The sequence below is a fragment of the Thamnophis sirtalis genome, unplaced genomic scaffold (genome assembly GCF_051295495.1).
Source record: "Thamnophis sirtalis isolate CommonGarterSnake01/CBP01778 unplaced genomic scaffold, rThaSir2_p1.2 scaffold_6, whole genome shotgun sequence".
Classification (NCBI taxonomy): domain Eukaryota; kingdom Metazoa; phylum Chordata; class Lepidosauria; order Squamata; family Natricidae; genus Thamnophis; species Thamnophis sirtalis.
Window position 1 is genome coordinate 48,861,581 of NW_028261386.1, and position 27,287 is coordinate 48,888,867.

Sequence of the window (27,287 nt, forward strand, 5' to 3'; positions counted from 1 at the left end):
TAGCCTCCCTTTGTCTTGTTGGGGAGTCAGATGGTGTCGTTTCCTGATATTTAGGATTAAAATTGAGGTATTCAGAAGATTTTTGAATATTAAAAAGGTCTTTTTAATTCCCCATTACCAAAATACTATCCAAGACCACACTGTGATGAGAGCATTACCTTGATATATTGCTGAGAGCAAGAATGGAGTAACACTCTCAAAGCTTTGTCCACTGGATTAATTGGTAATGTGGTCAGTAGAATTCCACCTTACTTCTGTTTCTTTAACTCTCAAACTATCAGCTCCACTCACAAACATATCCACTTATCAAATTTTCAAATATGACCACCAACTGTACAAAATATATATTGATTCATAGTACTTCAGTAGCAATAGCACTTAGACTTGTAAATAGCTTCATAATGCTTTACAGCACTCTTGATGTCAACATATTGACCCCAACAATTTGGGTCCTCATTTTACTGACCTTGGAAGGATGAAAGGTGAGTCAACCTTGAGCCGGTTGGGATCAAACTCCAGGTTGTGGGTAGAGTTAGCCTGCAACACTGCATTCTAATCACTATGCCACCATGGCTCCTACTTCAAGCTACACTACACACTTGTTGCCACCATATTTTTTTAAAAAGAAAAGTTAAGGATCTATTGCAGATTATTTATTGTTGTTTTCACTTTAGGCTAGTTTGGTTTTTTTTTAGGGTTTAGCATGTTTTGCAAACACAGATTAATTTGATTCAGGTGATTCTGCAAACGCAGAAAATATTTTAATTCAGTAGTCACATTTTGTACAAATGCAACCAATAATGTGGACTTATCTCAAAGCAAAAATGAATGTTCTATTTTCCATCCTGTCAGATAGGAGCTTACATTATCCTGTCAAATTAGAGCTTACATTATCCTTCACTGCTAGCCATTATTAATGCTCTTAATTCAGCAGGTCCAGAAAGACCGCAATGGATAGAGTGCTATTGCCATTGCTTTACTCAGTGCTTGCAAAAGTCTGAATTCAATGGATGAAATGACAACAAACAGAGCAAATAGCTTTCTCTTGCATCTCTGGAAAACTCCATGGAGCCTATCAGTCTGGATATACAGTGGTGCCTTCCAAATTCCCTTGCCCTATTTGATTACAGTTTTTTTTTTCTTGTAGGGTCTTGTAATTAAAAGAAATTGAGAAGCTCGCAAAGTTAAGTGTCTCTCTTTTTTTCCAAGAAAAGTTTTGATCCAAATACTTTATACAAGCTTTTTTTAAAAAAAAAAAATTTTAGTTTAAAGAAAAAAAACTTGTATGTACCTTCCTAATTCCCAATTTGAATTCTGGATTAATATAAAAAAATGTTTTTAAAGTATAGCTAATGGCAGCTCACAATCACTCAATTAATAAATGATTTATCCAACACCCTACCCATGTCCAATAGAAAGCCAGATCCTCAAGCTCTTACAGAAGAGCAATCAGTTAGAGCCACTGAATCTAGGAGTACAGTATTCCAGAGGACAGATATCATGATAAAGAGCAGGGGTGTCAAACTCAAGGCTCTTAGATCTGGCTGCTTAGATCTGGCTGCAAGGCCAGCTTGGAAACAGCAAAGGACCAGCCCACAGTGCCTCTGCCAGTGAAAATGGAGCTTAGGGAGTACACACATGGCCTCCCCGTGCCCTGTTTTAGGCTGCAACAACCTCCTGCAGCCCTGTGCCAGGAAAAATAGAATATGGGGGAGCTCCGTTTTCTCTGGCAGAAGATTGCAGGCCGTCGTGGCCAAAAACAGGGTACGGGGGATCACATGGCACTCCATTTTTCCTGGCAGAGAGCTATCAAAACAAACTAAAAACAAAAAGCGAAATGTTTCAGCTTTTGCATTTGAACATGCAAGGAGGGAATGGAAAGTAGAAAAGAAAAGAGGAAAAACAAAAAGGAAAGATGGGAAGAGAGAAAGGAAAGAAAAATAAGGAAAGATGGGAAGGAAGAAGAAAGGAGAATGAAGAGGGAAGAGGGAAGAAAAAAGAAAAGGATGGAAGGAAGGTAGGTAGGTTGGTTAGAGTGAGAGTGAGGGAGGGTCTAAGGGAAGTCCTGCCTTAGCACTTGGCCACATGTGCCCCTAACACCCAAGGTCAAACTCCCATGTCATGCTCACCATGGCCACGCCCACCTCCCCGCCCTCCGAGGTCAAACACAACCATGATGTGGCCCTCAATAAAATCAAGTTTGACACACCTGATATAGCGGACATGACTCCTGGATGTCACCTTCTAATACAGAAGAGCATGTCAGATCTTGTGAGACAGGCAGAAATAATTGAACATATGACAGACTTGCAAGTACTTAGCCCTAATGGATCTTATACTGAGCAAGAGATGCTATTATATCTTCTCTAACAACTTTTCCACCTCTAACTCTGTGATTACCCATTAGACAGATAAATTTTCTTCATTAATACAAAAAATATGGCAAGTAATAGATGACAATACTTATTTATTATAGAGATACTGTATACAGAAAGGTTTATGCAATACTGCTAGTTGCACTGAAAGGATATGACTCTCTATGGCTTTGTTAGTTACTATTTTAAAAAGTAACAACAAAAACCTGGATAGTATCAGGAAACATCTTGGTCTTTAATTTAAAAAGTTAAGTTGAAATATAAGGAAATTATCATTTCCAACAGTAATTTAATAACTGCGTCCAAAGAGAGTGTAAAACTTTGCAGGGTTCTTGTCACAGACACATCTTGCTCCATTCTGAAGTTCACAAAGTGGTTTAAAGGGGATGCAAAGACTTTTTGCTCCCATGGATGGAGCGCCAGGTTCGAGATCTTGTTCTCTGAAACAGAAAGCAGGGGGTTATACTTGTCAGTTAGAAGTTGTCAGGTATGATCTAGTTAGTGCTTACCTTACAAATGTCTTTAAGTACATCTTTAATTTAAAAAAATACATTCTATTAGCCTTGAAAGATGTGAGACTGCCTCTGAAAACCATCTGCTGGAAGATTTCTGGGCTTCTTTGTGCAGTTTGCTGGCCACTAAGAGAACAGAGTGCTGGACTAGATGGATTAGGGCTCCAATCCAGCAGGGCATCGCTTTTGTTCACCAGCACACACAGCATGTCACCCTTGTTTCATACGAATATATTTTTCATAGGTTAATTCATTACATTAGTCACACATGCAAGTTTTTACAAAAATTACTTTCTGGTTTTCAAACCCTAACACACAAAATAAATTATAACTGAAAAATATACATTCTAAAATCTCTTTCTCTTTTACTCATCGACAAAACACATCCATCTCTTTTACCTGGCAGTTGTTTTTTTGATCCAATCCTCACATTCTATTTCTCCACAGAAAGGAATCTGCACTATCTGAAATAAGAGAACATGCAAATATTTTAGAGATCATGTAACAAGAGTTACTTTTTAAATTTTATTAAATTGTAATAATATCCATTGCTTTAGTGGCTCTCTATTTAGATTTGCAATACCAAAGAGCTAAAGTAACTCCAGCTATCTTAAAAGAAATCACACTGACTCTTCTTGCTTATAAATTGTCTTTGTATATTCATACATAGACAACTGTTAAGATTTATTCAGTGTTTTCTTTAAGTCTCGTAAGACTTTAACATGCACATTTAATGAACGCATAAAAGCACCTCTTATTAGCAAAATCACATAACAAATTAAACCACAGAATTTAGGGGTGGGAATCTAATCTTTATAATAAAAAAACTGAACATTGTAAAAAGACAAATGTGGAGATCATCCTTATTTTAACAAAATAATGGAGGATAAAAGGCAAAATTCCTGCTTTAATTTCTGGTTCTGTTTTCAAAAATTTGATAGCCATACTATTCTAATAAAATTTAGAAATTTCCAGTGCATTTTCCAGATGCAATAGGGCAACCAAGTTTTATCTTTTCTATTTAACAATGAAAAAAAGTCTTTGCAAATACTTACAATAACTTTTAATAGTCTGATATACATTGTGGTCAGTATATTAGCCCAAAATGTATGTTGCTAAGTGAGACATTTGCTAAAAGAATTTTGCCTCATTTTACAACCTTTCTTGCCATAGTTGTTAAGCAAATCATTACAGTTGCTAAGATAGTGATATGGTTGTTAAGTGAATCTGGCTTTTCCATTGATTTTACTTGTCAGAAGGCTGCAAAAGTTGATCACATGACCTCATGACACTGCAACCATCATAAATATGAATCAGTTGCTGAGCATCTGAATTTTGATCATGTGACCATGGGGACAATGCAACAGTCGTGTGGAAATCAGTCATAAGTCACTTTTTTCAATGTTGTTGTAACTTCAAACTAAATGCATGTTTGTAAGTCGAGATCTATCTGTAATCTCTAATAATTCAGTTGCATTTTGTGACCAGGACTCATTCCAATTAATATAAATCTTGAGGACCCCTGAACTAGTGGATGAAACTATCCATTCTTCCCTGCACTTCTTCAGCACTTCCTCCCAAATCTGTATTATATCTAATGAATTCTAATTGAGATTTCCTTATAAATTGAAAGAATGCATATCTACCTATCTACCTACCTACCTGCATCAAGTATATTCTTTATTTTAAAGGAATAAACATTTTACATGTTTTGCCAAATAGGTAAGTGGTGCCTTATAATAAACCTACTGTAAACCAAGGAGTAAACTTTGCATTCTATAAACCAACAATATTTTATTGCTGCGAGAAGTATTTTATTGCACTACCATATCAGTTTTAATAACCTCTTGCCTTTTGAAATCAGATAGAAATGGATTCTTGACGTAAATACTGTGTCCTATGAACCGAATGCATTAATTATATCATTTTAAATTATTTTACAATTATTCTCATTACAGGGTCTGATCAGACATTCAACTTGCTGGGTTTTTTTTCTGCTGATAATGCAAGACAGCAAGTGCTCCAATGGTGGGGTGACAGCATTTATCTTTACAAATGTTTTGAAAAGAGAGAGGATGAAAGTAGTTGCTATCCCTATGTTATCTTTCTGATAAGTACTTGCCATAGTTCACCTCCATTGCCACTCTGATAGAAGAGAAACATCTCCATATCACTGAGATGTCCTGTATTCCTGAATTAGCAGTCTGGTGAGGAAACTGCTCAACAAGAACTCACTTGAAACGAAACACCTAGAATGGCTAACTGCAGATGCTGTATTAATTAAAGCTAATAGATGAACATGTTTTTAAATGAATAACTAAGCAAAAAAATGTCTGCATTGCTAGATTTATATTATTCATTCATCCAGATTTATAATTGAAAGCATTGTCTGCAATTCTTGAGCTAGTTTATGTGGCTCAAATGTTCCTTATTAGAGATGCATAAGGCTTGTTGCCCTACGATTGGAACATTCTGGAAACTCCAGAATGCTTCGTTTTTCTCCAGACCTCCCAAACTTCCTTCTGACATAGTGATGTTCCAGGGGGTGTTTTGTAAAGTAAATCCTCCAACTTGAAGTAATTTTGAGGTGTATTAGACATGGCCATTCCAAGTTCTATTTCAGGACCAAGCCATTCTTAAAACAGATTTGCACCACTCCAGTTTTCACTGTTTAAATAAGCAAGCTGCATTCCACAACAGCATTGTCTGGGAAAAGCTTTGTCGTTTGAGGGAAATGGAGCATTTCAGAATTCTTGTATTCTGTTCCAGGATCAAGAAAGCTTCCAGAATCCTAGCAGTTACATTTTTAAAAAAAATTTCATGAATGCATGTTTTACTGCATTTACTCTTTACTGGGTTTTAAGAATGCATAGGAAGGGACTCAGTGCAATGGCAAATTATTTACCTTTCCAGAATCAAGCTCTTTCTGAAACTCTTCCATGGAATTGGCCACCACCATATGACTCTTAAGATCTTCAGCAGCTCTAAAATAAAGCAAACATTCATTCCAGTTACAGATTGTCTGTGATTTATGACTAGTTACTTATAGAGTGTTCAAAGTTATGATGGCCTCAAAACAGGTGCTTGCATTTATGATCAGTTGTAGCATCCTGCAGTTGTGTAACTGCAATTTGTTTAAAAAAATTGCCAGTGATAAAACAGATTCATTTAATGACCACACAATTCACAACAACCATGTGATTTTGAACTTATTACTGTGTGGTTGCTTAATGACTGATGTAAAAATGGTCAAATAAAGATCCAGTCACGTGAGTGCTTTGACATGACCATAACAACTTATGACTGCAATTACGCTCCCAATTGTGGTTATAAGTCAAGGATGATCTGTAACAAACCTTTTTATTGTTTTAAACAATCTGATTCAGTACACTTGCATAAGTGTGCTAAATCAAGTTGTTTAAAACATTAAAAAGGTCATATTCAAATTCTCTTCAATATGCATTTAACTTTTTCCACATATTAAATTCACTTGAGAGTCCCTTATAAAAGTGTAACCAAATCTCATTCAGAAGTACTTAATACAACCAGCATAGATTAAGTTGCTATACTGCTGATTGGGTATTTCTACATATATGTATTATATCTGTCCTAAACAGATTAAAGTGGCTGTCAGTCTTCCAGACTTAAGGTACTGTTATACAAAGCTGTGAACAACTAAGGGCTAAAATTCCTTCAGGGCATGTCTGCTCTCTGGACTTGGACTTGAAGAAGGCTGTTTGTCTGTGACCCAGAGTGCATCCTCACCATGATGGCATTTATCCAACAGTGGGCTCTCCAGCTGTATGGAAAACCAAACAACATTCTACTTCTTATCTGGACTGTGTAAATTTCAGAGGTGGCCTCACTGTTTTCTGCAAGCTAATCTTCTGTTTGGAATTCAGATGCCCTTGTTTAGTTCTTATCTTTCATTTATTACTGTAAGCTTATTTTATATGTATTTGAAATCATGAAATAGGACTGCAGATGGTGTTTATCCTCTCCATTCTATCACACTCACTTTTCCCCATTCTCAAGTCTCACCTGTTATAAAGATTAAGATGGATTTCTTCCAGAATACGGCTGAGTTGGTTCACTGCTTCATTTTCAGAAAAGGTCAACTTTTCTCCTGTGTCCCTTCTAACAGCTACAAACTGATGATTCTTCATATCACGTGGTCCCACTTCAAGCCTGATTGGAACACCCTATAAGTCAAAAAGTCACAAACATTCTTTGGAGTTATGCTGATGACTCTCCATTTTAGATCTATTAAAATGTAACATTTTATGCAAATTGTTCTTCAATTCAACAGCCAATATTAAGGAATATGTTCCACTAAAGTTAGACTATAGCAAAAAAAATACTTTTTCCAAAACTCAGCACTGAGGTAATAATTCTTGACAGATGGAAATGTTCACCCCTTAGACACTCAGGAATTGATGATTCCTCTCCAAATAGCAGCATGTACTCATAAATAAAGTACAACTTATCAGTTTGTATTGATTTTTACATTTATCTTACATTTTTACATTTATTTTATATATATATACTTCCAATACCAAATTATACAGGTGAAAAAGCCTTTAATAAAGAATTAATAAGAAGAGAACAGAATTAAAATATTTACCTTAAGCTCCCAGTGGTTGAATTTCCAGCCAGGTGAATAGTTCTCTCTCAAGTCAGTTCGCACACGGATATTAGCCATGCGCAATTTCTTACAATATTCATTGCATTTTGTCAGTAAAGCTTCTTTCTCTTCTTCCAGAAGGGAATTAGTGATACCACAAGGAATAATCACCACCTGAATAAGGACCCAGTAGTTATAAAGCTAGACAGAAGAAAGCCTCACTAAATGAAGCTGTTGTGCAGCTGCATGTATAAGTTCCTAAAAAAGCTGCATGACCCTGGAAAATATATGCATCTGCTTCAGGAAAGATGTCCCAGATATACAATTTTATGTTTCCCAAAGATTTGCAAAGTTCCATTAATTAATGTACTACTTGCGAGGATTATAATATACAGCTATGAAATGTGCAGGATGGATTTTTATTTTATAATTTTTAAAGAAGACAATCCAAAAACTTTGGAAAATTACTCAAACTATTTGATTCAAAGGAAAGGGATACAAAAATTAAAATATGTTGCCAATGTTTTACTATGTCATGCTGTTTGGCCCATACATTCTTCCTTCATTAATGATATCTTTCTTTCATAATTTCTACCTTTCTCAAAGAGAAAGCATTGCAAATATATAATTTAGCATTCTTTACTTTCATACTTAGAGTCTAGTACATTACTGAACAACTTTTTCTACTACTAGAACCTTTTAAATGTTTTTTCTCATGCTAATACTTGATTCCAACTTAACTTTGTGCTTGCACATATTTATTAAAGCATATAAAAACAAGTAAACAAACAACAGTGAAGTATTGCAATCACACCAATTTGCTGAGAAAGGCAATAGAACATCAGGATTATTTTTATATAAAATCTAAATCTCTACCTCAGCCCCTTTTTTCTACTTGTCTATTCAAAACCTCAGAATGTAATAGCAACGCAAATAGTTGCATCTACTTGCACTTTTCCCTGCAGCCACAGCAACACAAAGATGATGGCACCACACATGGTACGTGGCCTTCTTTGCCCCCTTGTGGTACCAGATAGAACATTGCCCCTGTAGCCCTCTATGAAAACAGCTTTCCCTAGCTAAATTTAATTGCCAATTGTTGAAGGATTGAACCCAAATATAAGTGAGACTTAATTATGGAAGTTTAAGATTCTCTAAAATTTACAGGACAAGTAACTACAGCTAAAGTAATTGGGACTTCAGAATTAGTCAACTATGGCTTCAATTTAGTTTGTCTACATTGCCCTTTCTACAAAATGCCAAGGAAAAAAGGAAAACGCCATCCTATGTGCATCAAAGAGGTGTTTTTTAAAACTTACCTGAAAACATGCTACTCTAGGTGGCAGCACCAAACCCATGTTATCTCCATGAATCATGGTCATAACACCAATGGTACGGGTTGTAATGCCCCAAGAATTTTGATAAGCAAATTGTTTCTCTCCTGGTACTCTGGGATCTTCAAAGACAATTTCAAACATCTTTGAAAAATTCTGTCCCAAGTGATGAGAAGTTGCTCCCTAAAATACAATACAAGAAAATAAAAAACTATTTAGTAAACCTCTATGCATGAATATATGGTAAACAACAAATTTGGTACTGTACCTGGATAGCTCTCCCACTTGCAGATATAAATGCCTCAACTGTTGTGGTATAGTCTCCACCTGCAAACTTTTCCTTTTCTGTCTTTCTTCCTTTCACAACAGGAATTGCAAGTAGTTCTTCATATACACGAGCATATAGATCAAGAATCTGCAATACCTAGCAAGCAAAAAAGTTAGAAACTATTTAATTTTCTAAATATATACTATACGGAAAGGATTTTAATATATGATAGTGTCCTATAAGCCAAGAATGCTCAATCAGATACAAACCTACTTGTTCTGATTAAGATTATAACATTAATTGTAGGTTTAAATTGAAGTAATAACTAGAATCACAATGAATAATGCAGATTTTTGAAAATAAATGTTCAGTTATTCTTCAACTTGATAGTTCAATGCCTAAACTAAATGTGATTTTTGTTTAACTTTGCATTTGTACTGCTCCTACAAGATTTACATCTTTCATAAAATCGTTTTAAAATATATTGATTTACAAGCACCCAGAAGAGCAAGTAGCAAACTATAGAAATCAAATATATTACTATAAACCTCACAGCATACAACAGGAAAATATAATTAGATTCATTACTGCATTGCATGTATTCTCAAAAGCATAACAATAATTTATCAAATCTTTGTTCTCAACCAGGAAGCATGATTACTGCAAAAATAACATAAGTGACATCATAATGCAAATGCTGCAGACTTGCACCAAACTTTAAGTATGTAATGGTGGCATTTTTGTGAACTGTGCTGTTTCTGCAAATGCACTTATCAGAGAAGCTTCCTGGAGATCGCTGTTTTTTAGGGTGATGATGTTGATGGTAAGTCTGTTGCAGCTGTCCATTCCAACATATTATGTAGACATATAACTTCACCCTCATAAACAAACAAGTGTACATGCAAAACTTAAAAATGTTTGTTCTATGTATAAAATAGTAGTGCAATATTTAGACAAATATTTCGGATTTATTTGAAAGTCTTGAAATGTTAAATGTCTATGGAGATTCTCAGGTCATGGTTGTCCCAAAGGTGCTTTTTCAAGAGGCAACTGGACTTTCTTGTTTTTTTTTAAAGACATTTCACTTCTCATCCAAGAAGATTCGTCAGAGCTGAAGAAGTTTCTTGGATAAGAAGCAAAATGCCTTCAAAGAAAAACAAGAAAGTCCAGTTGCCTCTTGAAAAAGCACCTTTGGGACGTTGAAAGGCTAAGCAATGCTTTTTAAAAATTATTTGGCATGTGGTACCTCTTCAGCTGCTTCTTCGTAAGTAGAGAATGCCGTGTGTCCTTCTTGCCACAGGAATTCACGAGTACGCAAAAATGGTTGTGGATGCTTGAACTCCCAGCGCTTCAAGCAATTTAATAAAAACAAAAACAAGTCTTTGTTCAAATCATAATCTTCATCAATACATTCACTTTTAAAGACACTATTGTCTCTGATGATAAGTTATGATTTAAGAAATTTAGGGATCTACAGTTTTACTCACATACTGTGAAAAAACCTATTTAAAAGGGAATGATCTGCATCACTGGAACAATATATTACGTTCATTTATCATTACCTTCAGTCATGTATTAGTTCCCTCCTGTCAGACTAATAGTCTATAATGGTAGTCTTCAACTTACAACAATTCATTTAGTGACCGTTCAAGTCAATGTTTAGTAACTTAATACAACAGCACTTAAAAGTGACTTATGACCATTTTTCACATTTATGACCATTGCAGCATCGCTGTGGACCTGTGATTAAAATTTGTGTGTTTTGTAACTGGTACTTATTGATGACAGATGCACTGTCCTGGGCTTATGTAATCACCACTTGCAATTTTCCCAGCCAGCTTCAGACATGAAGTCAATGGAAAAAGTCAGATTTGTTTAATGACTGAATGACTCACTTAACAATTGAAGTGATTTGCTTAACAGCTGATGCAAAAAGAATTGCCAGATATTTAATGACAGAGGTTACAATTTTTGTGGCTTATGTACTATATATCTGCTGTTCATAATCTGATGCATTATATTTTTGGAACATAATGTCCTCTGCCTATCTTTTCTCATTCTCTTCTCTCATTGACCTGCCCAGGTAACCCTTCCTAAGAATTTGTGGAACAAGATGCTCAACTTGGCTGACTATCAACACAGCCATGTCAGTAAAAGGGCCCAGTTATGGCCAAATAAGCTGTCTATAGGAGACATTGTATCCCTTAAGACAAAAGAGTGTGACCAAATAGGTCAGTTTGGACATATCTGCGATATATAGCTTAACATTGGCATATAAGAAGATAGAATGGGTCTGGATCAATTAGGCCAGTTTTATGCGGGACTGTTCAGGTGAGCCATGTATACCAGCCCGGGTGGTTGGGTTCCAATTAAGTTTTGGGAGGACTCATTCAGGCTCTTTGGGCTGGTAATGGTAGCAAGTCCATGTCTTGGCAAGGCCGGACTATCCAGTTTGTTGGGGAAGGTCAAGCTAGATAGTTTGACTATACTGCTCCAGTGCAACTGGAAAATCAAGATTTTACCACACCGTAATGAGAGACAGGAGCAACAATTACTAGTTAACTAGCAAATAATAATACATATTCTGTAAAAACCTCTACTTACTACAACGTTGCACCACTGATTAAGCTTGATTGGAAGATCTCTGTGCGACTGAATCCATTTTGCATATGCAGGATACATTACTACAAATAAAAAACATAGAAGATAATATTTTTTGAAAGAGTGCAACATAATCTGTTATTTGTTTTGAAATTAAGTTGATTTTCAATGATATCAGTAATAGAGTAAGGGTCTGTTCTCTCAGTGCATGTCATCAAATAAGATCTAGTAGAGGTGCCCTCCTAAGTGTGCTGCATCTGTCATGTGAATTCCAAAAAAGACCTTGCTAATACAACTGCCCCAATTGCAGAATGTCTTTCCTATTTGAATACAGCTGGAGTTAAGGCTTGTAAGTTTAGAGATCAGTTTCATACATCTCTATTTTCTCAGGCATTCCTTTGGTTAAGGTGATGTTGCTGCTCTCCTGATCTGGTTTAGTATTTATTGTTTTAACACCTTATTTAATTTTTTAAGCTGTATATTGTCACCCAGAATTTGTAAAAGTAGGAAAAGGGGCAGTACAATTTTATAATCCAAATATAATTATACTTCTAATAGATTTATATGATTTAAGTGGATTTTATCTCAAATTTACCTCAATTAAAAACCAATCCATATTTTCCATCCCCTTTTCTTGACATGGTATGCTTCTTAGCAACACTCTGATTGCTCCTAGTTTGAATCCATTCTTGTTTCAAAATCCGTTGACACTAGCCTACAATAGCACCACATTAAGGGGAAATCTAATGTTTTTCTAGTTCATTTTCCACCATTCATTGTTACCTGTTTCACTAGTAGGACGTACAGCAATTGGTTCTGCCAGCTCTGTTTTGCCAGACTTTGTAACCCAGGCAACCTAAAAACCACAGAATGTTTTGTTTTTTACAAACATTTTGTTTATATACACACATATGTATACACAAAGTATTTTTAAATATATGGGAAGTACAATTTAATTAATGCTGCTATAAAAAAGATATATTGCTTTTATAGTATATTCCTATACTATTGCTTTTATACTGATTAACTGATAAGTTAGATATATAAGTATTGAAACATACATAATTCAATGCCCAGCTCCTCTAAATACACATGGCTACTTTTTGCTGGTCACAAATTTGGGGCTAGTTTTTTGAAATCTTTGCAGCATATTCATAGCAAAGATGAAATTAATATAAAATTTAAATTTACCTCTGGAGCAAAATCTGCAATGTGCGTCTTCTCTTTTTCCAGTGCAGCTTGAGATACAAACATGGGGAAGTAGCAGTTTTCCACTCCAAGTTTTTTTATTTCACTATCAAAAAAGTCCTTGATACCTTCCCATACTGAAAAAGCCCATGGACGGAGGATGTAGCAGCCACTCACGTCGTAGTATTCAATCATCTCTGATTTAGTAATTACCTTCATTTAAAATAAATATGCTTTGGTCATGGATAATGTTGCTGGGTACGCAGAAGAATAAATGTTCAATAAAATAGTGGAATGAAATAAATAAGAAATATTACAGTGAAAAAAGACAGAAGTACCCAGATAGAGGGGCTTCTTCTAAAACAGTCTTCTAATAGAAACTGTCAATATTTTCTGTAAAATGTCAAGTCACATAGTAGTGGAGTATAAATAATGTACATGTAATACATACATTTATTTTGGTTGTGAATACCACTGAATCAGTATTAGAATTAAATGTAGCCCTCTGATTTCAAGAAAATTGTGTGTAGGGTTGAAATAACTTTTATCAGAAATGTACTACCAAATTCCCTATAAAAAGTATTCCTATATTTAAAAAAAACCCAACCCTATCCCTGGTAACATCATCCCACCAGGTGTGGCAGATGTGTTGCAAGTACCAGCTACAGATTTTCATTTGTGGGTTATAGGAGACATGTCTTTTCTGCCACCACCTTATGGAACATTCTTTTCCCCCAAATTAGAATAGCTTCATCCCTTTTGATATTTCAGAAGTCCTTCAACACCTGATTATGTAATCAGGGACACAACTCCCAGGGAACTAAAGATATGATGGCACCATTGCTAGATGATCATTCTTATTCCCCTTTTGTTTAGGATTGGTCTATTTGTTTTCATAAATTCCATTTTAACAGGGATTTTATATTTTTATAAAATATATTGCCTCTTTTTACATTTATTATTTCATTGTATGGCACACAGGGTCATGTTTTGGGAAATGAGTAGCTATGAATAAACAACTACAATAATTTTGCATTCACTTCCATTTCAATACTGTAGCCCTTCTCATATTGGGTTTTCTTTCAGTTTTTTTCATTTTGAGCAATAATTCACAGAAATTTTCTATTACCAGTACTTCAGTAATGAACTCTGAATCTGATTTATAGATTTAATCATTAAAATATACTGAGAATTTGATAATGTTGGTATTTTAATAATATAATTTATATAATGCCAATTACTAAGTTGTTGCAAGCAAGCCACTTTGAGGAAAAATATGTCCATTTGAGATATACTTGCCTGAGAATACCATTCAGCTAGATTTTCTTCCTTCTTAGCTTCTAGACCCAATCTGTAGAAAGGAGAGAATAAATTAATACATTTTGGTTAATAATTGCTGAATTAATAAAGCAATAGTTTATTTGTTTTAATATTTTACCACAAAAAATTAAATTGCATATTCAGTACATAATTCAGAAACAAAAAATAAAATTTTAATATATAGTTTTTATTGCAACAACCATATTAAAAATAGAAAATAAATATTTATTCCTGAGCTTCAGTACTAAGAGTGGATTAAATCATATTATATGTCTATATTTAGATACAACAGTTTATTTTAAAAAGACAAAATATTTTGATATCTCTGGGTTTTGCCAACTTATTTTTCATATACTTGAGATATATAATTTGTTTCTGAAATCTAAATATTCTGAAAATTCTGGATTTGCCATCATAATTTCCAGAAAATGGCTCATTTCTATTGGGAGCGGGGTATCTCTTTGTCAGCTTCCCATAATTTCCTTAAATGTTTCTTAAAATCTTTCAGTTGTAAAGTTCTTTTATGAAGCATTATCACTTCAAGCACAATAATGTCTTTATTACTTTCTCTTCTTTCATGTTTGTTATCAAAGGTGAGATTATATCACATTTTACACATGATCAAGGAAATAGCTGGTACTGAATAAATTTTAAACAGACACAACATACCATATTTTTCCGAGTATAAGACGTACCAAGGTTTTGAAGGGGCAAATTAAAAAAAAAAGGTTTTGCACTCTGCAAACCTCCCAAAAATAGGCATTTTTTTTAAAAGGCATGAATAGCCTTTAGGCAACTTGCAGAGTTCTCCGGGGGGGGGCGCAAAATTGAGCAAAAAACGGCCCGTTTTTCACTCATTTCTGCCTTCCCCAGCCCCCAGGAGCTCTCTGAAAGCCTTCTACAGGCTCTGCATGGCTATTTTTGGAGAAGGGGCGGGGTTTCGGGAGGCAAAAAATGATGTATTCAGTGTATAAGATGCAACCAGATTTTCAGCCTCTTTTTTGAGGGGAAAAAGGTGTGTCTTAAACTCCGAAAAATACAGTAGTTAAAATTGTTCAATTATAATTGAAGGACAGAAAAAAGTCCCTGCTATATATAGTATGTTATTATGAAAAGCACTACTGCATACATATCATCTTTGTGTGCATGGTAAAATCTTAATTTTTACAGGCTAAAAGAGCCGTTGGAGCTAAATTATATCAAATTTTATAAGTAATATATACGTATGTAAATAACATAAATTGCCTTGACAGCTTTAGAAGCAACATATTAGAAACAGCAATAGCACTTAGACATATACCGTTACACTGTGCTTTTATAGCCCTCTCTAAGCGGTTCACAGAGCCAGCATATTGCCGCCAACAATCTGGGTCCTCATTTTACTCACCTCAGAAGGCTGAGTCAGCCTTGAGCCTGGTGAGATTCGAACTGCCAAATTGCAGGCAGCCAGCAGGCAGCAGAAATAGCCACAGTACTGCATTCTAACTTAATCAAAAAGTTTAAAATTGAAGTCCACAGATATTAAAATTACAAAATAGCTGTAAAATCAAGCTATTCCATGTAATTATTTGAAAATTAGCTCTTCTGTTTATCACAATGTTTGTATTATATCTTATCTTATATCTTAAGATTTTTACCTTGTTTGTTTCTTAGGGCCTTGACCATCCCCTGGTCCATCAGAAGACAGATTGTAATTACTTCCTTGATCTTTCTGCATTCCTTTCTTCTGTCCCTCATTCTGTTTTTGTTGCTTATTTTGCTTTTCAGATTTGTTCTCCTTCTCCTTCTTCTTCTTGTCTTTATCTTCTGCACCAGTTGTAGAAACTGGTTTGTAGTCCACTCCTGTTAACAGCTTGTACTGAGCTTTCAGCTGAAGTAGTTTTTGTACTGCAGTATCAATTTTATCCTTTGGGAAGGCAACATTCCCATAGAATTATAGCCAATAAAAGAGAAACCAAGAAGGCAATTAGTTGCATCAAATATGTAATATATTACTATAATTGATATTGTAAGTATAGAACAAAAGCGTGAATAAAGTGAACTTAAAGAGACATGGATTTTTGGGGGTTCTTATGTAGAAAAGCATCATTAGTTATTGCATCTTAACAAGAGAAACCTGAAACGCTGAGTGAGCAGAAGGAATGAAAATCTTTGCCCATTCTTAAATTCCTACCTCAAGTAAAAATATAAAAGATCTCAATTTAAAAAAATCTTTTTTGCTTACAGAGTTGCAAATAAATTTTTGGTATTCTATAGGCAGGCAGTAAGCATTATTCATTGTTAGAATTGCACCCAACCAGCTATAGAGTAAGATGGATGCAGCTGTCTTGTTACGATGTGTTTTTTTGTTATCCAGACAATAGCAATAGCAATAGCAGTAGACTTATATACCGCTTCATAGGCCTTTCAGGCCTCTCTAAGCGGTTTACAGAGAGTCAGCATATTGCCCCCAACAATCTGGGTCCTCATTTTACCCACCTCGGAAGGATGGAAGGCTGAGTCAACCCTGAGCCGGTGAGATTTGAACCGCTGACTTGCTGATCTAGCAGTAGCCTGCAGTGCTGCATTTAACCACTGCGCCACCTTGGCTCTTCAGACAGGCTCTGAATCCTTTATTTTGCATTTTATGCATTTCATGCATTTTATATGTTGTTATTTCTGTTTAAATTTTGAGGTGCCCAGAATTCATCTGAAGTTGGGCTAGGCTTAAATCTAATGAAATAAAGAAGCAAACCAAACATGCCCAAATGTTTAAGCAGTTTTTCTTGACATTTTAAACAGATGCAGCCAATCAGTGATTATGCAGGTAGCCCTTGACTTACAACTACAACTAAGTCTAAAATTTATGTTGCTAAGCAAGACAGTCATTAAATGAGTTTTGCCCCATTTTATTGGCAGAGTTGTCAAATGAATCACTGTGGTTGTTAAGTGAATTGTTTGATCATTAACAAATCTGGCTTCCTCCAGTGAATTTGCTTGTCGGAAGCCATCTGCAAAGATCACATGACCTCAGGACAGTGCAACTGTCATACTGTAAATGCATGCCAAGCATTTGAATTTTGATCACATGACCCTGGGGATGCTGCAATGGTCTTGAGAAAAATGGTCATGTCACTTTTTCAGTGCCATTATAACTTCAAATGGCCACTAAAAAAAGGTTGTACGTTGAGGATTACGAGAGAGGTAAGCTTATACTAATCTAGATAGTATATCTCAACCTTGGCAACATATAGTTGTATGGGCTTTAATTTTAAATTTTTGGATTGAGTTGAAACTTAAAGTTGCCAAGATTGAAAAATCCTCATCTTGATGGTGCTATTCTATTTCAATTTAAGTATGCCTAAAGCTATTTTTATTAGCTTGCCATTTGAAAATTGATGATATATAACCTCCCTCCTTGTGGCCACCAGAGTATCTGCTGTCAATGTAGTTTAATATGCTTTAATATAGTTTAATCTTTTATGTTTTGTATGCAATGTATTCCAATACCTTTTAGAGCATGGAAAGTACAAAATGTCTTAAAAATTAAATATATTTTTTTTAAAAGACATTTTTCATTCTGCCCATATTGCTTGCCACAATAAAAATGATACTGTAAACTCCTTAGAAAAATTATCTAGATGTTTTGCTTTATATTGTATTTGATGGCAAACAATGTATGTACATTTGCTGAACAGATAAATCCTAACAAAATACTGAACAAGATCTTGAAAAAAAGGTTAAGATTCTTTTTTAAAAATGTGGCATGTTTCTGAATGATACAGCTAATTTACCACACAGTAAAAATGAACTAGTCAAAGAGTGGAAAAATAATTATTTAAGTTTTGTTCTGTATGTAAGGACCAGCTGTTTTGGTGAGAAGTGATGGTTCCCAGATGAACCTTCAGAGAAAATTGGAACGTTTTTTTTATAAGTTGCCAACATTACTGATTTTGCTAAAGCAATTTGCAAATGTTGTTGAAGTAATTTCAGAATGGTTAGAACATGCAACACTTAATGAGAGAACAACTTATTTTCAAAGAATAGGATGGTAGCAAAGAATAACAATGAATGCAATACTTATTCCAGGATCCCTTCAAGTATATGAAACTGTTAATTAGTAGAATTACCTTTTCTGCCTTCTCCAATTTTAACTTCCGAACCTCTTCTCCTTGGAGAGCAACCTGATTAAAGAGAACTTGTGCTTCTGGAGAGCCAGGACTACTGGTTTCTGTGTTTTTCGGGTGTTTTAAGCCAGATGTCTGAGCTGAAGCTGGCTGTCCTGGTTTATAGTCCTGGCCAGTCTTTTCTTTATATTCTGCTTTTAAGGAAAGGAGCAGTTTGACAGCTTCATCTACTTTATCCTGCGTGAGTATTGTCAAGAAAGAGCAAGTAAGTAGTAGTAAAGTAAGTAGTAGTAAAAACTATTTGCATATTATTTACAATTCTGTTATGAAATAAACAATATGTTCTTCGGCATCTTAGTAACATACTGTACTATTTTATGCAAAAGATGTGTTGCACACAAATGAAATGTATTTGTTGAAATAGATTTGCTTTATGCAAATTAAAATCTTGTAAACTATGTCAAAAAAACAACAACCCAGGAATCAAAAGACAGATGGAGCAGGGATGAGGTCTTCTTACTGTGTCAACCACTCCAGCAATGAACATTCCCCATCCCCACCCCCATGGCAAAAACACATTTTAACACTCTTTTAGAAGGTCAAAAGCATGGGAGCAGTTCTCAGCTCTGGTGGTACATTATTTCACAGGGTCAAGGCCACAGCGAAAAAGGCTCTTCTCCTTGACCACACCCCAGCCCAAATTTCTTGGCACACAGGGTCTGTAGCAGGCCTCTTCCAGTGGCATGAGTGGGGCAGGCTAATTCCATTGAGGTGAAACAGTTACTCAAGATACCCTGGACCTATGCCTTATAAGGCTTTAAAAGTAATAACAAATACCTTGAATTGGACCCAGAAGCAAAATGGTAACCAATGCAGCTCAAGAACAGTTATGTTATATGTACCATCTTAGCGGCTCCCAGACCTGTCCTTGCCACTTCATTCTGCACCAGCTGTAGCTTCTGAATACTACAAGGGTAGCCCCATGTAGAGTGCATTGCAGTAATCCAATCAAGAGATGACATGGGCATAGACCCAGGACCTCATGTTCCAGATAAGGTCCCAAATAGCACACAACATGAAATTGCACTAGGCCCTCTCACCACAACTGACACCTGCTCTTTGAGTTTCTAGTTGAAAATCACCAGGTTGTGTCTGGGTTAGTGCAACCCACCCATTTTTCTTTAACTGTTTTTGTTGCTATCAGTTTCTGCACGTCACTTTTTAAAAGGCATATTTTTCTCATGACACTCGAATGTACACAAATTGGTGTCCGTACATAAGAAAAATAGAAATTACTGGCTGTCACATTCCTTTAAATATCTAATACAAAGTTAAGCTAGAAAGCTAATGCATTAGGATTAAATGCCTACAATAACTTCTTAAAGTGGAAGATGTAAAGGAAATAGCTTTACTCTTTCACAATGATGTTGAAATAATAAATTTTGAAGCAGTGTCAAACATATATAGGTTTAAGTTAAATGTTTATGAAATATAAGTAAAGACAGAGACAGAGAGAGAGAAGGAAGAAAGGGGAGAGGGGCAGAGAGAGGGAATATTTATCATTATTCTACCTTGGAAACCTTTTCTGCTTTGAGTCTCCGCACTACCTCGCCTTGTTCAGCTACTTTACTATACAGAGCTTTTTCATCTATTTGGCTAGAAGATGTCAAACCATTCATAGTTAAAGAAGTAGAATCAGAAGCATAAGACAAGGAGGAAGGAGGAAGAGGAGCTGCAGGTGGATGTCCAGGCTTATAATCTTGACCTGTCTTTTGTTTATATTCTGCCTTTAGAGCAAGAAGCACTTTTACTGCAGCAGCTATATGATCCTGAAGCAGGGAGACAATATATCACATCAGTAAATGCAGAAATATTTTCATTTTATAAATTAGGTGCATATAAATGCTTCTTAAATTAAAACTTTCTAGAACCAGTCTTTCTCTGCAATTGACATAATATGGTTCACGTTGGTCTAAAATATTCTATTTAAACTTTAAATAGAAAAGCAATTAACAAGCTTTGTTCATATCCATTCCCCAGACCAAGTGATTGTTTTAGATTTCTTTTTAGAATGGAAGGCTGATAGATTTGGATATAATTCAACAGGACATTTTTTTAAAATAAGATTGAATAAACAGAATTGATGCCGAGACATATGTTTTTTATAAACTAAGGTGAAGTATGTGAAGTAAAGTAGGTAAAGCAAAGTTCAATCTATTTTTTATTTTTTCAATGTGGACAAAATAACCATCTGTTTTGTATGCAATAACATGCACCCACATAACACTGCAGTAAAAGAAGCTATACTAAAAGTAAAGGAAGGAATGCTTTCTATCACTTAACAATATTTTTTTTTCAAAGATCTAAAAACATTTGCATTATCCTATTTTACTTCCACTGCTATTATATTTTGTTGAATTATATCTATGAACTTCTTAATTTATGTACTTTACAGTCATGAGTTTTCCCACAAGCATCTACAGGGACAGACAAATTGAACTAGGAAAGACACTGGTGAATTGCTAGTTTTTACTCCTGGCCAGTTTTTCTTTTCATTTTTTGTTTTCAGAGCAGTAAATACTATGACAGAAGTATCTAGCTGAACTTAAAACCAGAAATAAAAGAACACACTTAAAGGGGATTAAGACAGAAAAGGAGAAACTGATATGGATCTAAAGAGACACATGGCCAAATTTGAAACAATAATGCAACTAAAGAATTTAATTATTTTAAATCATTCACACACATATATAGTTTATAATAAGAAAAATAGGGCTGCCTTCTCATAATTCAGCAGCAAAAAGTGATACACTTCCAAAACCAAGTTAGATATTTGCTCTTCTGTTAATAGAAGATAATAGTTGGATCTTGGGAGAATCCAGAGAACATTTTCTCTCAGAAAAACATATGAAGAGATATGTTATGAAGATTTCAAAGGTTATAATGGAACACATGGCTTTAGACAAAATCAGACAACAATAATTTAAGGTAGCCTAATTGATGTCTTTACAAACCTTGGAAGCTTTTTCTGCTTTAAGTTTTCGGACCACTTCTCCTTGCTCAGCTACATGATCATAAAGAGTTTTGCTGTCTACACTGGCAATGGCGGCAACCTCACATCTGGATGTCTGGATGGGAACTGCTGGAACTGGAGGATTTCCTGGCTTGTAGTCTTGACCAATCTTCTCCTTGTATTCTGCTTTCAGAGCCAAGAGTTGTTTCACAGCAGCATCAATGTCCTCCTTTGCTGCTTTCTTCTGTTTCAAATCACGGACTGCATCACCCTGAGCAGACACTCTCCTGTAAAGAGCTAAGGGATCCTGGGCTGAAGAGGAAACTGAAGTAGAAGAAATATCAGCCCCAAATGAAGAAGGAGGACCTTTCATTGTAGTACCAACCTTTGAAAAGAAAAGAAAATTATGCATTTACAAAAGTGACGAAAATAACTAACTACAATATGCACCAAAAAATTAACTACAATATGCAGCAATTGTTTTTAATTGTGCCACATTAATGATTGCCACATTAATGATTCATGATCAATTTGTGATTGATTATAATCCTGAGATCTTTTTCAAACGTTCTGCTCCCCAAATCATATATTCTGCTTCCTTTACAGGTGCATTTGTTATTTCAATTATGACAAATGCATCTGTCCATATTGAATATCAAAGAGTTTGTAATTATTTTAGATGAACAACGTATATCAACTGAATCTACTTACCTCTTTCTTTGCTGTTTCTGACTTGGTCTTTTCCTTTGAGCCAGATGTTGGCATTTCTTTTGTATGCCCATCAGGAATATAAATCAAAATGCATGGAGATTCTTTACAGCTATATGGGCTATAAAGTAAGATTTTTAATTAAATGAATACTAACAATACTAATTGAATAAATAGATGATGAATAAATCAATATGAAAAATTACCAGTTAAACTTCAAATGTTTATAGAAATAAAAGTTGTTGTGAAATTATATATTTGTAAGGAGTTCAGAACAAGAAAGACAGCAGAAAATTGACATGAAGGGTTGTGTGGATCTTGAGTTAAGCTTCAACAATGAATATCAAAATACATTCTTACTATACTTCACCCATCCCTACAGCAGTAAATCCAAGAGAAAAATGTCTTTTATTTGGTGAAAACAAAGAGACAGACAGAAGTAGTAGGCATTTTCTTACATTTCCATATAGTGTACATCAAAATTATTTTTGACAGTAATATCAAGCCCATATTAAATCCTTATGAATAGTCAATATTGCAGTTCAAAATATAGTTTTTAAAATAACAATCACTGCTTACTCATATAGAAAATTTTAAATGTGTTATTTGCATATTCCATAAATGGGAGAAAATGTCACTTAAAGTAAGTTACTTGGCTTTCAAATGTTTTTCTTAAACTGTATTATCCCACTTTCCTTTGTTAAATAGAATGTAATGCTCTTCTATATATTTAGGTAAATATAATGCAGAAACATAGACTTGTTATAGATAGCAGATGATTAATTCTACTTCAACAGTCCTGAAAAATATGTCTGTTCCAAATGTCCAAATCTGATACAGTTAAAATCAAGCTGGTTTCTAAATGCTCACCTAATAGGCTCATATGGTTGATCACAAATATAAAAGCCTCTTCTCTGAAGCTGAATGATGTCTCCTTTTTTCAAATCTTTTAGGCAAGGATCACCTAACATCAGTTCTTCTTGCTGTAAAAAAATTAAAAATAAATTGTATAACTTCCTAAGAACTAAATTCTATACATATATGACAAGTACATATTACTGTAGTTGTTCTGAATTACTATAGTTAACATGAAAGTTAACATTTCAGCTGGATATTGAAAACCCTTCATTCTCCAGGAAGCAACTCATAAAAATCCAAATGAAAGACTAAGAAAAAGCAATCATACAATCAATAAATAATTATGGCTAGCCTGATCTTTCCTAATATGTGACTCTTGCCAATAATTAGTGATGACAGGAGTTCCAAGGCTTAGAAGACACCATTTTATGGAAGATGGGCTAGAATGTTGAATTTTAATCAGGAATGTAAAGGATAAAATCTCAAGTCAGCACAGAATTTATTGGGTCAATTTGAATCTAAGCCAGACTTAAGGATGAGTGAGATTTAAAGAGGGAGGAGGATTCATGTATTCCATAGTTTCTTGAATACATGTAGAACAGACTATCATTTTGTGGCACAAATGCAACAGTTGATAATAATATGAAAGTTACTTTGCTATTTCTGTTGATGTACTGTTTGAAGTCTTCCTCCTTGCCTAAGACAGGCTTGGTGATCAAGTGGTCATAATTCACACAAATAGTTGGAGTGAGAGAAGCAGAAGAGGTTTTTGCTAGCCAGGTGATTTTAGTAGTTTTTTTGTAATCCTTATTCTCCAAATTTAATTTAGCATCCATAGATGTGATTTTCCCAGTGACGTTCCTACAAAGAAACAGAGTATTTTGATTATCCATCTGTTTTAAAATTAAATGATGAATCCTTGACCAAGAAATCGGTGCAAATTAACTTAAGTTTCCAAAAATCAGTGAATCTTAAGAAATAGCAGTCAAATTTAATAGCCCCAGTTTATTATTTACATTTAAGAGGATTCCTGTATGAAGAGAAAAAGCTTGTGGTCATGCAAGTCACTACATCCCATTATTTCAACCCTCTTCTCTGCCTCAATATAATTCTCTGCATCACCTACCATATGGTTTCCAACAATTTCATGTACAGTGAAAAGGGTAAAAGGTTTGAAATGGATTATATACTGTAATGATTCTTTACCCACTACACATTTTAAATATTTAAGAAATGGAAATTCCAGTATCAAAACATAAAATCCAATGAAAAACGTACTTGTGTGTTTTGGTGATGATTATGTTGCCCCAGTTAATAAATGTAACCATTTCTCCTTCTGTCAATGTCTCTGCATCTGCTCCGTCAATCAGTACTTTGGGACTATACCATATAGGCTTCAAGCCAACTTCAGCATTCTGTATATTAACAGAAAAGGGTAAAGAGCTGGTTTACGTTGGAAAAAATTACAACACAATAATCTATTCTGGGAGGAAAAAAGGCAAACATTGTATCTCTGTCATTGTGGTACATTGTTTTTCTTCAACCAAGAGGGAACAACTTTTTGGATGATCTAAATCTAGGCATTTTATGGTCCACGGGCCACATCTGGCCCACAGGTGGTCCCCAATCCAACCTGTGGTATCAGTGCCATCAGGGGGCAGGGCATGGGAAGCAGGGCAATGGCACCAGAGGACGGGGCATCAATGTTGAAGGACACGGTGGTGATGCAAAATGAAGTGGCAGCCCTTTAAAATAGTCCCAATTTATCATTTTGCCCTTGGAAAAATTAATTGCCCACCTCTGATCTAACAGGTATCTTAAGGTACACTAGAGGGCTATAGCCCCAAAAATAGGGGAAACTGGAAAAAAATGTGGATGGATTCAAAATCCAAACCATCATCATGTGTAGTTTAATTTAATTTAATCAAATGTTTAATTCCAGTGTTTTTGAAAGTAAATGCTTAATTTAAATGATGTCTAAATACTTTACATAATGAATATATTTAAATGCACAGTAATTTAAATACTTTATAGGACTTTTTCTTTTCTTTTCATGGACTTTTGTCCAGAGTTGAAAACTCCATTCCAAACTCCATCTCATTCTCAGCCGGTGATAGCAGTGCTCAAATCTCAGAGCTAAACAAGGTTATGCCTGGTTAGTACTTAGATGGGGAGGTATCCTGGCTGTAGATTAGGAAAGAAATTGAAAAAGCAACCAGGTAGAAGGGAGTGGCCAACCATTTCTTTTTTTAAAAAAACTGCTAAGAAAACTGCATGGATACAGCAACCAGAATTTGAACTCAGGTTGAAGATATTTACATTTTTAAAACTCTTTTAATTCATCTGCTGGCCTTCTTAATGATGACAGCCTCTTACATACTTGGTAATCTGGTTTTGCTTTCTTTTCATTGTGCAGAAAGCCCTGTCAATTCCAATGATTCAATGTTTTTATTATAGCATTCTTTAAGCAAACCTTTGGATGTTTGGCCACTTCTTTCATCTCTTCTTGAGCTTCAGGAATATTTACGGTGACTATTTCATCCTTTAGCAATGCAGTGAACCGAGGTGCCACTGGATCTATAACCTATATCCCAAGGATAACAATTTAAAAATACATAATTATTCAATTATTCAATTATATTTCAAGCAAAAATCTTTAAAATGAAGAGTTATATGAATGAAAAAAGTACACATATACAACAAGCCATCTAGGAATATTAACTGGTATTCTTTATGTTACTGCACTGTTGGCTGCAATTGAAGCTGCCTGAATTTAAATTATAAAACAAAGCCAAAACAAAATATGCTTGTGTAATTTTCCTGTCCTTTGAGAAAAAATGTTTTAAAATCACTTTTTGGGAGAGAGTTTGTAAGCATATGCATTCCTAACTGGAGGAAACTACAATTAGGCTAAGCATACTGTAATTAGGCTAAATGTGTATGCTAACTGTAAACTTTTTGGGGGGATCTGAGTGATTTTATCACTCAGTAGTTTTTAAAGCAGATATAATCTACATGTATGCATTACATTATCATTTTTTCTGAGACTGAAAAATAGGCAGAATCAGAATATCTGTGGGATGCTCTTCAAACACACAAAAAGATTGTTTTAAAATGCCAAATGGCACACTACAATTTAAAATACTTTTTTATAAATATACAAAAGTCCACAATTTTCTCCTTACCAAATCACTGGCTTTACAGCCATATATTTTCAATAAATGTATTTCAAAAAGCATGCACTCTAGCATGATTATTTAAATACAACAGCTTTAGAGCACTATAATAAGGCAACATTATTTAAAAACACCCTATAGTTCTGCTTCATTGAGAAAATATTTTTCTAACTTACTCAATAGTCAAGCATAGCATCTTCCACCAATATTGTTTATTTTGTTAACACGCTACCAAACCACTTACTTTAAGCATTACCAGCCTTTTCAATAACTTACTATTTTATACAACTGGAGGTTTTAAGGAAGCATGAGAAAACTTTGGTCTTCCAACGTTCTCAGAATATCAACTGCAATCCCCAGAATTACAATAGTTTAAACAATTGTTACATATTACTACTTATAAGGACATGTATTCTTTGAGGGGAAAACTTATATAAAAGAGCACTCATGACTAATAGAAATGTCTACATAGATTCTCAATCATCCACATCATGGTTGTCCCAAATGTGCTTTTTTCAAGAGGTAATTGGATTTCTTGTTTTTCTTTGAAAATGTTTCACTTCTCACCCAAGAAGCTTCTTCAGCTCTGACTGGATTGTGGGGAATGTAAGGATTTATGCTTCTTGCAGACAGCTGCTCATTTGCATTCTATCAGAGAGTCATTGAGGCCACTTGGAGGTTTATCTCCACTTCACAAATTCATGGCACAACATAGGGAAAAAACCCATTAGGACAAGATTCAGCAGTCCCTTCTGCATTAAAAAGGGCACTCTTTTGAAGACAGCAAAGTCCACAATTGAACAGAGAGGACCACTGGTTTGAAAGAGAGGTCAAAGAAGCCATCTATGTCATAATTAAACAGCCCTCTCTCAACAGAACAGGAGTGATACAACATCATCTATCTCCTGTCTACAACACAGTCATTTTAGCAGTTCCAAGAAGGCTCAACGCCTCCAAGTGGTCTCAATGACTCTCTAAAAGAACGCAAATGACTAACTGTCTGCAAGGAATATAAATCCTCCCACTGCTCATCATTTAGCTTCTTCAGAGTTAAAGAAGCTTCTTGGATGTCTTCAAAGAAAAACAAGAAAATCCAGTTGTCTCTTAAAAAAAGCACCTTTGCGACATTCTTATAAATATATAAGAGAAGTATCACTTGTGCCTTTGCTGCCTATCATAAATACAAGCAAATTGTTAACATAAT

The 27,287-nt window shown here is 34.9% G+C and overlaps 1 protein-coding gene across 4 annotated transcripts in view; it reads right to left on the bottom strand.

The window, feature by feature from the left end:
- Positions 1 to 2,450: 2,450 nt before the first annotated feature.
- EPRS1 (glutamyl-prolyl-tRNA synthetase 1) overlaps positions 2,451 to 27,287 on the bottom strand; it is a 42,989-nt gene continuing 18,152 nt past the window's right edge. For 2 of the 4 annotated variants that reach the window (XM_014064252.2, XM_014064251.2), the window contains 21 exons: positions 25,381 to 25,491; positions 24,186 to 24,322; positions 23,561 to 23,768; positions 22,920 to 23,032; positions 22,053 to 22,170; positions 21,343 to 21,726; positions 19,900 to 20,157; positions 18,332 to 18,565; positions 15,860 to 16,128; positions 14,202 to 14,253; positions 12,906 to 13,115; positions 12,498 to 12,570; positions 11,718 to 11,797; positions 10,360 to 10,461; positions 9,114 to 9,269; positions 8,831 to 9,028; positions 7,512 to 7,685; positions 6,929 to 7,089; positions 5,793 to 5,871; positions 3,287 to 3,351; positions 2,451 to 2,815 (listed from right to left, as the gene is read on the bottom strand). In XM_014064252.2, the coding sequence (XP_013919727.2) occupies positions 2,665 to 2,815; positions 3,287 to 3,351; positions 5,793 to 5,871; positions 6,929 to 7,089; positions 7,512 to 7,685; positions 8,831 to 9,028; positions 9,114 to 9,269; positions 10,360 to 10,461; positions 11,718 to 11,797; positions 12,498 to 12,570; positions 12,906 to 13,115; positions 14,202 to 14,253; positions 15,860 to 16,128; positions 18,332 to 18,565; positions 19,900 to 20,157; positions 21,343 to 21,726; positions 22,053 to 22,170; positions 22,920 to 23,032; positions 23,561 to 23,768; positions 24,186 to 24,322; positions 25,381 to 25,491 (3,333 nt within the window). In that variant the 3' untranslated portion in view covers positions 2,451 to 2,664. The remainder of the gene's footprint in view (positions 2,816 to 3,286; positions 3,352 to 5,792; positions 5,872 to 6,928; positions 7,090 to 7,511; positions 7,686 to 8,830; positions 9,029 to 9,113; positions 9,270 to 10,359; positions 10,462 to 11,717; positions 11,798 to 12,497; positions 12,571 to 12,905; positions 13,116 to 14,201; positions 14,254 to 15,859; positions 16,129 to 18,331; positions 18,566 to 19,899; positions 20,158 to 21,342; positions 21,727 to 22,052; positions 22,171 to 22,919; positions 23,033 to 23,560; positions 23,769 to 24,185; positions 24,323 to 25,380; positions 25,492 to 27,287) is intronic. The other 2 variants (XM_014064254.2, XM_014064253.2) reach the window with 1 other exon arrangement.